Below are 12,757 nucleotides of genomic sequence, written 5' to 3'. Positions count from 1 at the left end.
TGGATTGTCTTGACTACAGAGTAAAAAAAAAAAAAAAAACCTCTGTGAGTTTATCAAGAAATGGGAGATTGTCTTCCAAAGCCTGAAAAATATCATTCTCACCTTACAGAGTAGAGAATACAAATCAAGCTTGGTGGTGGTGTTCGTATGTGAGCTATTCCTTCTGGATATTTCTAATATGTAAGAGGAATTTTCAAATTTCTTAAATTGTTTTCATCTCATTAAAACACTGTTAGTATTTTTTCAGACAAGAAGTAAACAAAATATTTGGTAGAGTATAAATATATATACATCTATATATGAAATAAAATGTTAGAATGAATGGAGTTGGTCTTGGCAATTGACAGACCTGGATTCGAATCAACCATTTCTAATTTTGAGGGACCTTACACATGGTAACTCTCCAAAGCCTCAGTGTCTTCATCTCTAAAACGCAGATGATGATAATACCTGTGAACAATTACTAATATACCTAGGTTTCTAAGAGTTTGTCACAAAGTAAGCATTTAATAAATGGTATTAATAATAAATAGTACATTTATTCTGCTGTCAGCAAATGAAGTTTTCCATGTAAGTAAATTTTTCAGCTAACTAAAGCTCTTTAAGTTTTTCCAGCTAATTTGGATTAAGAAACTTTTTCAAAAAGAATGCCTTTTATTTATTACCTACTTTAAGGTGGTATTTTAAAGTTTAACTTCCCTGTGCTTTGTTTAAAAAAATATCCTTAATATTTTTAATTGGAAAAAATAAGGCATTTAAAATTTTCAACAAAAATTTTAATCAGACTTTGATTTAGTACTCAGAATTTACTCTGCCTGGTTTTGATAGGAATAATAAGGATTGCAAAGTTACTTCTGTTCTAATTGAATTTACTGGTCTTTATAAACACTCCTGAGTGAGCTCCTGAATTTAAATTTACTTTATTGTTGACCCAGGGCTATCATGACTGGAATAGTACCCAAATAGAATCTTCATACATCATCAAGAATTTAAATTGCTGTTTGTCACTACACCTGATTCTAATTGTTTTTTGTTTTGATATTGAAACTTAGAATGTCTTCTGCCTTCTTAATAATAATTTTGGTTTTTTTCTGTTTTAAATGATCAGCTTTCCTCATTTCCTTTTCTAATATGTTGCTTTTAATATGGTATAAATTCAGACAGGAGAAAACTAGGCATATTAAGATAGCTTAGTGAAGCTATAGTATATCTTCATGTAACATTTATTCTAGCTACATAAAAGCCTTTGTGGGGAAGAAAAGAAAGATAACAGCCTTGCCTAGAACACATGCCAAAAGTGTTATTTCTTTTTATAGGCACATTTAAGCCTTCTGTTCTTTTCTGTGACACTAGTGTGAAGGTAAACTTAATAAAAGAAAAATAATTTTTTAAGTGCGATTACTTACAAATTAATGAACTTCCAGACGGCAGTAAGTCATTTTGCTTCTGTGAGACCATTGTGGTTTACTCGTGTGCTATTCCCAGGGTAATTAACAGATAGAGGCAGCATAGGATCAAATTGAACTCTTATACAGATGTAACTTTCAGAAGTATCATCAGTGTCCACATTTGGTTTAATTCATTTATTAACTGGTTAATATCACTGCAGCCAAAGAACATTATAATTGACTTAGTTAGATTTTGATGGTGTATTTACCTTTATGATTTGGACAGTCTACTTATGGTTCTAGGAAACAAATCATTTTTAATTAAAGTAACAGATTTTTTTTCAGTAAGGATAATTTTCTTGAGATTCTGTGTGGGGTTCTTTTAGTGAATATTAAGTGCCTGATATATGCATAGTACCATTTTGGATGCTTTGGGAGCCCCAAAGAAGTAAATTTTAGGGACTTCCCTGGCAGTCCAGAGCTTAAGACTCCTTGCTTCCACTGCAGGAGGCGTGGCTTCAGTCCCTGGTTGGGGAACTAAGATCCCGTGTGCCACGTGGTGTGGCCAAATAAATTTTTTTAAAAAGTAAATTTTATAATAGAGTGGAGAACATAGTTCATTGAATAAACTGGAGACTGTTTGCCCTGAACCATATGAAAGAATAGAAATGTGTTTTATTTAAAATGTGATTTAAGGGAATTCCCTGGCATTCCAGTGGTTAGGACTCCGTGCTTTCACCGACTATGGCCTGGATTCAATTCCTGGTCAGGGAACTAGGCTCCTGGAAGCCACGTGGCGCTGCCAAAAAAAAATGTGATTTAAGTAATTTATATCTGACGTTTGACTAAGTCTTGTGTGTCACTGAGTTAATTTTAAAACTAGACTTATGGTATGGTTCATGAAATATGCTTTGATGGTTTGATATGTTTCTTGGCTCAAATGAAACTGTTATTGTAAAGCAGAATGCCTTGAAGTCTTGTATGGACAATAAAAGTATGTTTACTTTTTTTTGTTTGTTTTTTTGATAGGACTTCTGTAATGACAAGAGTTATATTTCAGAAGAGACAAGAGTACTTCTGTTAACAGGAAAGGTATTATGTACTAGATAATTGGGGGATCTTTATCTCATGTGCATATTACTTCTGCTATTCTTAGAAATAACCTTTAAATGTCCTTCAGATTTTATAGTTCCTGATTCTTAGGGATCATGTTGTGGATTACAGCATCTAAAGCATTTGTTCTCTCAGGCTTTTTTTTTTTGCCATGAACCACTTTAGAATTACAACCATGTGTTCTCACCAGTACTGATAGGCTTCAAGTTATTTAGAATTCACAAAGCAGATTTCCCTGAAAAATGGTATAATAAATTTAGATGTGTAAGATAAAGATAATTTTAAAGTACTAATAAGTTAGACAGTTTATATTCTATAAAGGTAATATGACATCTAAAAGAGCAAAGGAAAATTTAATATTTGATAAACAGTGTCTAAACTATTACTATATATACTCAGTAGTTTACCTGTAAGACATTTTATTATGTCTTAATTATTATGTATTTCACTATGTTTTAGGGACACTTTTTGTTTTGATTGAGCAACAGGAATAATTAAATATTGCATAGTTATTTTTAAGTAGAGGTAATGCTTTTGATTTGTAATTATGTTTAGATATAGTTTTACAGAATTATCATTTCTAATAAATTTAGGATTTAACTTTCCAAAGCAACAACAATTCCTGGCCGTAAGCGAAACAGTATCCCTTACATGTGTCTAAATTTGTATGTATTCCTTTCAGTAAGGTATAAAATAACATGCGTATATGTAATTTTTAGCCAAAACCTGCTGGAGTACTAGGTGCGGTAAACAAGCCTTTATCAGCAACGGGAAGGAAACCATATGTTAGAAGCACTGGAGCTGAGACTGGAAGCAATATTAATGTAAATTCAGAGCTGAACCCTTCCACCGGAAATCGATCAAGGCAATTTTTTTCTCCAATTGTTTTTGTTACTATCACTCACTACTTGGTTCATCTTTCAGTTTCTTTTCTTAAAGCACTATATCACAAAAATGGACTTTAGGAAACATCTTAGTAAAAAACAGTAGTGCTAAATTTTAGTATAATTAATGATGGAAATTGAGAGTGTACTACACATTTTGAAACTGTTTAGCATTCTAAATGTGTAGAAAAGTTAAATGGAAAAACGTAAGAATTAGTAATATACTAAAACTAATTTACATGGAACTGTGTGTCTGTGTTTAAATTTAACACTTAGGAGAACTGAAAATGTAACTCTTTAATTTATATGCTTTTTAATTTTTAACTCAAAATTAGTATAGCATGAGTAGAGATAACATTGTTAATAACATTTTCCACTTATTAAAGATTCCATGTTTGGGACTTCCCTGGTGGTCTGGTGGCTAAGACTCTGCGCTCCCAATGCAGGGGGCCCAGGTTCGATCCCTTGTCAGGGAACTAGATCCCACATGCCACAACTAAGTTTGCATGCCACAACAAAGATCCTGCATGCCACAACTAAGACCTGACACAGCCAAATAAATATTTTTTAAAAAGATTCCATGTTTAACATGTCAAGTGTTTACTGTCTTAGCTACTGCATAAAAATTTCCATCTGACCCTACTCTTACCAACACTAAATATTGAGGCTTTTAAAGATTTTATTCTAATTCATGAAATTTTAAGCATAAATTCAGTGGTGGTGTTTTAAACACATTTTTAGCAGTAGAATCCCAAAATACTAAAAAATTAACGTGGAACATCTGTGGTTTACATAGATGGTGGGGGTCAGACACCTCCCCTATGGCCTCTTCTTGCAGCCCCTTCCCTTACAGAGCATTAAGAACACAGACTGGAAAAAACTATACTCTACGCTCATCTGTTGTATTTTTGCTTTGTTTTAGGGTTTTCCACCCCCCAACAGATAGGCTTATAGAATAGTTGTGTTGTTTGTTGCTTGTCAACTACACTTTCTATCTGGTGGTTTTAGGCAGTCATTTCTGTCTTACATTAGTAAGGTAAGATGGAAATCCAAGACTTGATATAGTAGAGCAGTAGTCTGTAACCACAGAAGATCTGAGTCTTGTTAACGTTACTTCACTTGGCCAGGCTTCTAAATCAGCCTAAGCCTCTTTCCTTATTGGTATAGTGAGAGAGTATACTTCCTATTCATATGGTGAAATAAAGAAGCTTTGGTTTATTTCTCTTCAACAGGGAACAGAGTTCAGAGGCAGCAGAAACTGGAGTTAGTGAAAATGAAGAGAACCCTGTGAGAATTATTTCTGTGACACCTGTAAAGAATATTGACCCAGTAAAGAATAAGGTAAATTTTAAAATTTAACAAGTGGGTTTTTCCCATGGAGATTCTTATTACAATTTTATGATGGGGTGAGAAACCCACAGTCTATACATTAATATATACTACATACTATACCTGTGTGTATACCACCCCCTGCTATACTTACTGGGCTTCCACTCTACAGAAGTGATTCTTTGTCCACTCTCTTCATTTACCAGAGTTTGTGTGGTCACCTTCTCCCACCCTACTTCTCCCAATACCTTGAAAGAATAGGAACTGAAGTGCTTTGAGATCTTGTTTTCAAAACTTTATTGACTCCCACCAGGGATCAACACTGTTTCTGTTGTTGTTGTTTTAAGTTAAACTTAATGAGCTGACCTTTTAAAATATGTTTGAGTTTTTATTTAACAGCTGCATTCTTTGATGGTGTATCTTTTAACTGTGGCCCCCGATATTCTTAACAATTTTTTGGCAGGACAGAAAGGAGTATAACATTGGTAGGAGGATAACTTGCCTCAGTAAGAATGACCTAATACTGTTATTTCTTTTTCTATAGAATCATGTTCTTGACATACTTTTTTTACCCCCCATATATTTATGGTATTATCAAATGTTTTAGGAGTTATCCTCAGGTACATAAAATATGGGACTATACAGTTATTCCACAGTAGCTGAACTTTTCCTATCCAAAATTATCATCTGAATTCAAACTAAATAGGTAAGGATACATTTTTTAGGTCAGTCTCTGACTATCCATACTCTTGCTGTTTGCTATCTGAACTTCAGTATGTCAGTAAACTCAGGTAACAGGGAACCTCTCACTTTCAAAACTCTTAGAATTCAGAAACCAGTAGATTTAGATATTGTGGGATCCTTCTATAGAATTAAACATTGAACATAATCATGCTTAGATGCAGATATGCATATTGCCACAGATTACGTAAACATGCTTATAATATGTATTAAGAGGTGGTACAGGGATGCAAATATTTATCTAGTACAAACATCTATCTATAACCTTTTCAACCTCTGCTGTAGAATTGTATAGAAGATAAATTGGACATTTAAATTCTAATTTCTGAGGGGCCAAAATATTACTTTGATTGATCTGTAATATTATAATGTTCCAAACACTGTTTTAACTTTTTCATACTTCCAAAGAATGTTTAACAGATTCACTGTTGCCTGAAGAGACAGGGGTTGTATTTTGACAAAAGCCTGAGAGCTTCCCAGTCAGATCTCCCAGAAGTTGATATGGTCATTTCTTTCCAGGGTCTGGTTCTCAGTCTTGCAGCCTCAAAACACTATCTTGTTGTACTGAAAGAAGATAAAGATCTAAGAGAGTGTTTCTTGGTAACCAATTTCTCAAAGAGATTGATGCATAAACCAATTTATTAGTTATGTATATAAAAATTATCCAGCAAATTGTATATCCATGTTTATAAATCAGAACATTTTCTCCTATTATTTACTCTGTGAGCAAAATCAAATGGTAATATGAATAATGAATAAGGGAGGTGGTTAAAAGAAGAAATAACACATTAACATTCTGTGGAGCAGGCCGGCAATACCACCAGTGTTACCCTTTAGAGTCTTCTGTTTCTTCATGCCTACAGCTGACAGCTGATTTCCTCTTCATTTGGCTTTTGCATGAGTTCTTTATACATATGCACATCATGTTCATAAATGTGTAAATATGATCATGTGCATGACATTTAATAGTCTTTTTTTTCCCCTTTTAAACAGCCTTATCTGTGTGTTCCATTTTTTCTCTACGGTGTTATCATTTTCATGTTTGTATACACATAAATACTTCCTTTCCCTGTTCTTTGTCACTACAATGTTGCGTTAAATTTACTGGTGATTTTATTTCTAGGGGCTAATAAGTTCTAGTAGTGGGAATGCCGGTCAAGGAGTAAATATACTAGAGCTTTTAGATATTTTCATATTGTTTTCTTCGAAAGTTAGAACACTTGACATTTCTACCAGCAGGGTACTTTTTCTCTATATACCCACTAAAAACAGGTTTTATAGTTCTTTTGAATTTTTTTCAGTTTAAAGTATCAAAACTAATGCCCCACTATTGTTTTAATTTATATTTCTCTGATGATCAGTATTTTTGTTGACCGTTTGGATGTACTCTTGTGTGAACTGCCTGTTCATATCTGCCCGTTTTTAAATTATCTTTTTCTTGTTTAACTCAACTTTTTTTTTTTTGGCCATGCCATGCGCCTTGCAGGAAATTCGCCAACCAGGGATTGAACCCAGGCCATGGTAGTGAAAGCCTGGAATCCTAACCACTAGGCCACCAGGGAACTCCCTAACTCAACGTCTGATACTGTAGTAGTTCTACCTTCTTGTTAACATTCTTGCTCCCTTCCAATCTCATCACCAAATATAGCAGCCAGTGTGATCTTTTTAATATAATCTGGATTATGTTTATTCTCTGTTTAAAGTCCATCAATGACTTTTATTACCACTTAGAATAAAATCACATTTCTTACATGTCCCATAAGGCATTCATGATCTGGCCCACGCCTGCTTCTCCTACCTTATAGCAGTCTCACATCACTTCAAGTTCCTTCAATCTTCCAAGCTCTTTCCTTCTTCAGGTACTTCATGCTGCCTCTTCCATCTGTCTAAAATACTTACTTTTCATGTGATAAGTCCTGCTTTGATATTATTTAATTAATATTCCCCAGAAGAACCAGTGAGAAATTGATGCTTCCTCTGTTTTTCTTCTGAATGCCCTTTTCTTTAATCTCTTAGCACTTAGGGTAATCTGTACTTAAATGTTTGTTTACTCTTTAAAAAATTAGTCACCTACTATGCTAATCTGTTTGAGGACAGGAAAAATAACAGTTTTGTTCCCCAGTCTATGCCCAGCAGCCACTGCACCTAACAGGCATTCAGTTGAATGGTTTCTACTTCAAGTTTAACCACACTTAGTTGTTTTTATTGACCCTTCTTATTTTGCCCAGGAATCTCCATCTTTCTCCAGGGTGCCTTTGCATATCTTTTCTCTGATCCATTTTGTATTGTTTTACAGTTTAAATCCTGTGGACCACCTTACTCTTGTTCCCTTTTGATGATTTTTGTAACACGACTCTCCACATCCCAAGAGGGTGAAAGAAGTAGGAGTCGTCATTCTCATTAGCTCATCATCCTGGAAGGATGGATTTAAGTCTAGCTGCCCATGTTAAAGGCTCTTAAGATAGGGTTTACTTTAATGTTAATCCTCAACGTGAAACACTGATTTGTGGATTTTCTAACTTAAGATACTACTTTCACGAGTTTTCATTTAAGTAAATTTTCTTGAAACATGAAAGATTTATGTGTTTCCCTGGTCATTGAAAACATTTTTTTTGGGAAATGAAAATTAATTAATTAATTGAAAAGATAAAGTCACTTTTTGGGTGAGGATAGTGTTCCTTTGTTTCCCTTGAATCAGTTAAAATTATTATAATTGACTCCTAAATATCATACATATAAAGGTCACTTTCATTCTGAAAACTATTATTCTTCCTAATGTCCATTATGTCTCATATTAAAATGGAATTTTATTACTTTGAACATTTTAGATGACAATATGTAATATATATGCCAAACAGAGGAAAAAAGAGAATGTTCAGAAAAAAGTAGAAGGTTAATGATTGATAAAGAGACAAAAGTTAGAATGAATGAGTGGAGTGAGATATTAAAGAACTTTGTGTCACAGAACTACAAAGATTATTATAGTCAGATGCATCATAGAGAAAGAAAATAACATTGAATTATGAAAACATCTCCCCCTTTTGAAAAGTGATACATTAAGAGCATACCACAATAAAAAGGACCTTTTCATTTAAAATGGCTGTGAAAGCAAAACTGAGTAGGTTTTCTCTTATATAACTGCCTATGCACTTTAGTAAGCATTTATTGAGTATATTATATATGCCAAGCACTATGGTAGGCACCTCGTTCAGTCCTTACCCTTGAGGAGTTTACATTCTTCATGGGATGTAAGCAGTTAATCAGAAGCCCTGGAATTCCAACTCTTTTAAAATACTTGCAGAATGCTTCTTTCTAGTATAGATCAGTGATATTTAAGGAATTTATGTTCATATAATTGTTTTCTGCTCTTTTAGGAGATTAATTCTGATCAGGCTGCCCAGGGCAACATCAGCAGTGACCGAGGAAAGAAAAGAACAGTAACAGCGGCTGGTGCAGAGAATATCCAACAAAAAACAGATGAGAAAGTAGATGAATCAGGACCACCTGCCCCTTCAAAACCCAGGAGAGGACGTCGACCCAAGTCTGAATCTCAGGGCAATGCAACCAGAAATGATGATATAAATAAACCTCTTAGCAAGGGAAGAAAGAGAGCCGCAGTCAATCAGGAAAGCCCTGGAGGTTTGGAAGCAGGTAATGCCAAAGCACCCAAACTGCAAGACATAGCCAAAAAGGCAGCACCAGCAGAGAGACAAATTGACTTACAAAGGTAACGTACACCGTTCTTTCTGAACTTTGAATTTAGACATCTTGTTTTAATCCTAGTTGCCAGTCACCCCCAAACACCTAGGCATTTGGGAGTGAAAACTGCCCCTGGTTTTCCTGAGTAAGTTATGGTGGCATTTGCTTTTATCTCATAACTTTCAGGACAACAATTTGAAGAAAGATCTCCTTTTTTTCTTTGGTTAATTTTTAATTAGGATATGGTTTTTGATGTTTCTATTTATTAGCAAGGATAACATTGTCTTGGTGTCCCTCACATAGTTGCATGGGGTTTTCTAAATATAAACGGCTACCTTTTTGATACAGAGATCCCAGAGTGGAATAGATAGATGTCATGGCATGCTCTTTAATTCCACTTGTTACAGTAAATTTTAATATAAGTCAGCAACTTACCTCTCCCCAACCCTCCCTCACAGCTACTCATCTTTTATCATGTTTGTGTTGGGATTTCACATTTTCCACACTGTAACAGTGGTGCCCCAACTGGATATCTAGAAGTTGGCTCCTTACTTGGTCTACAGTTAGAACTTAGCTCTACACTGCTTCTTTTTCCTTATATACCTATACCTAATTCATCTCCCCCCTGAATTAGATTGTAAGATTCTGAGTTCCTTCTAGGAAAGAACCAGCTCTGATCATGTCAGGACACCCTCACCATGCTGCTTCAATATTTTTATAAAGTACAGTGTTGCTAAGGCATACGTGTTTGTAAGTACATTTTTTAAAATTACCATTTTTGAAATTTGGAAGTTTGAGGCTACTAAATTTTCTTACATTTTAAGTGTCTCTGAGTACCTTTTTCAACATCTCATGGCAGCTGATCCAGGCCCAAACCTGACTAAGTAATGGGTGTTTCTTCTACTTAGTCACTTCTACTTTTATGGACTAAAAGTGTAGTAAGGAAAGCCAGTATTGGGGGCAAATTTATTATTTTTCTCCTCAAACCTGGACCTTTGACCTGGAACAACATACTTAACCTCAGCCTCCTTTTCTTCATCATTAAGGCAGTATAATAATACCTTCCTCAAAGGACTCTTCCAAGAATTAAATGGTCATTAAATATAAAGCACTTAACAAAATGCCTTGTCCAGACTAAATGCTCAGTAATAATTTTAACCATTGTTTTGAATTCTAGTTGCTTTACCTCTTAATATATTTTTAGTTACACAAAAGCTGAACAAATTTCGTTGGAGATTGCCAGACTTCTCTTAAGGGTTTCTAGAATTCTAGCCATTCCTCACCCACATAAAATAGTACTGATCATCACACCCAGGCCACCTGACCTTACCTCTCATGTGCTGTCCTTTTGACATCTAACCAAAATATGCAGGCACTTACTTGGACCCTGAAAACGTCTTCAGTAGCAACCAACCTTGTCTCTGAAACTGAGCATTGTAAAACCCATTGCTCTGCTTTTAGTTACACCATTTGCCCCCAAAGCATTAAACAAACCAACAAAAATGGCTTACATGCCAGAGACTGGTCTTGATTAAAAATGGCCTTGGGCCTTTTTAAAACTCTTAAAACATCTTTTTTAAGAGTGAAAAGACACCTTAGAAGTCTTAAGTATGCCATTTAGTAGATCAGTTGGGCAATGTGTTATCCAAAATACAGAATTCTTTGATGGTTTTATATTCTCAGTGAAGTTAGATGGTTAAATTTGGTGTTCATGATAACACTGTACTTCAGTAAAACAGATCAAAGACTTTGCGCACATATTTCAGAAACTTCTGGTTGAATTATTGACTACTAATTCGCGGCTAACAAAACATAGAAGGACATTCTGAAACTTTCTCCCAAGCTTCCTTTTGTCTTTTCCATTCTTTCCTGAATCTAATATACAACTCTGCCCTTAAATTCTAGCATTATGACTTCGGCTTGGAAACCTAACTTACTCCCGAAACTCTGTATTACTCATGATAGCCTCTTGCATAGGAATTGAATGCATTATAGGCACATGAATATTGTTCCTTATACTTCTCATTTGTTCTTCTAACAAATACGGACAGATTAAACTGCCAGCATTGCACTGGATGTTGGCAGTACAAGAGTATCCAAAACGGATAGGTTCTCGCCCTCAAAGAATATATTTCTCCAGCTTGTCAATTCCAGAATAGAGCAGAAAACTTTCACTTTAGGTCTACTGATTGATAAAAGTATAAGAATTATTTTTTTATTACTATGTAAAACAATGAAATTCCGACTTATGCCACAATATGGATGGGCCTTAAGGACATTATGCGAAGTGAAATAAGCCAGACCCCAAAGGGCAAATACTGTATGACTCCACTTCTGTGAGATACGAGAGTAGTCAAATTCATAGAGACAGAATGAGGTAGTTGCCAGGGAGAGCGGGAGGAGAGAATAGGCATTACTATAGGCATTACTATTTAATGGGTACAGAGTTTCAGTTGGAAGATGAAAATATTCTAGAGATGAATGGCAGTGATTTATGTTACATATATTTTATTTCACTTAAAAAATTGCTACATAATAATAGCTAACACTAATATAATGCTTATTATGAGCCAGGCTCAATTCTAAGCTCTTTGTTAACCTATTAAATGCTTAAAACATCTCTACATGGGTAAGTACTATCATTATCCCCAGTTTATAAAGAGGAGAGAACCAGGAATAGAGAGTCCATGTAGCTTTTGGTCCCTTTGCTTATATACATAGTGGAGGCAGCATTAAAACCAGGCAGCATCACTCTGGAGTCCACACTATATTGTACTTTAAGGTAAAATTAAGTCTTAATTCTACAGGAACTATACCTGCACACAAAACTAGTTTAACAGAGGATGCTTTGAAAATATTTACTTCCATATTTTAAATAGCTAATGTAGTTAATATGTGTGGTAGTTTCCATGAAATGGTGGAAAATCTTTGCATATAGTTTATTTATAATTATTACATAAGAAGCTAGTTTATTTAAAATAATCGTAGGTTAAACCAAACAACTATAGTCATCTTTTTAACCTATTTCAGAGTTCATGCAAACAAAAGCTAAAGTATTTTAGCTTCAGAGAGGGAAAAAACCAAGAGAGATCAGATGTTCTTGAATTCAAGTGGCAACCTAATGCTATAAGAACATTTGAAAGATCGTAGTGAATATTAGGTAGAATAATGTATGGGGTATTTGCAATGGTGCTTGGCATATATATTGGTAGAAATAATAGTGATAATAAGGAAAGGTTGTTGAATGTATATTTGCCTTGCCAACAATCATTATGAAGCAAGTACAACCCTATGTTAGAGATAAGGGGGTTAGACCTAAAAAAATTACTTTCTCAGGCCACCTGGCCAGTGCTACACAGAACAGGGTTTTGAATCCAGGCTGTGTCCCTTATTAATCGCCTTACTGTACTGCTAACAGTGCTAGCTGCGGTTATGTTTCTCCTCTGAACTATGAACGTTCACAACTCTATTATTTTCTTTTTCTCTTAATGTGTAAAAGGAAATGTTTTAAGGTATGGTAACCACCAAGCGATGGAACAGACAGGCACACTAAAACGAAACTTCCTTGTTTGTGACTCAGCTGTTCTAACTATCCTTCAACTT

At 34.8% G+C, this 12,757-nt stretch overlaps 1 protein-coding gene across 4 annotated transcripts in view; it reads left to right on the top strand.

Moving 5' to 3' along the window:
- The window catches only part of PDS5A (PDS5 cohesin associated factor A), a 126,870-nt gene that overhangs the window by 109,664 nt on the left and 4,449 nt on the right, over nt 1-12,757 (top strand). For 2 of the 4 annotated variants that reach the window (XM_089911800.1, XM_089911802.1), the window contains exons 29-32: nt 2,418-2,480; nt 3,221-3,366; nt 4,618-4,726; nt 8,830-9,182. In XM_089911800.1, coding sequence (XP_089767926.1) covers nt 2,418-2,480; nt 3,221-3,366; nt 4,618-4,726; nt 8,830-9,182 — 671 coding nt within the window. Of the gene's footprint in view, nt 1-2,417; nt 2,481-3,220; nt 3,367-4,617; nt 4,727-8,829; nt 9,187-12,757 lie in introns of those variants that run through there. The other 2 variants (XM_089911801.1, XM_022565637.3) reach the window with 2 other exon arrangements.

Source organism: Delphinapterus leucas, chromosome 5 (assembly GCF_059928025.1).
Source record: "Delphinapterus leucas isolate spDelLeu-1000000601 "Yukka" chromosome 5, BTC_Dleu_Yukka2, whole genome shotgun sequence".
In the NCBI taxonomy this organism is placed as follows: Eukaryota; Metazoa; Chordata; class Mammalia; order Artiodactyla; family Monodontidae; genus Delphinapterus; species Delphinapterus leucas.
This window is presented reverse-complemented; position numbering and strand designations above follow the sequence as displayed.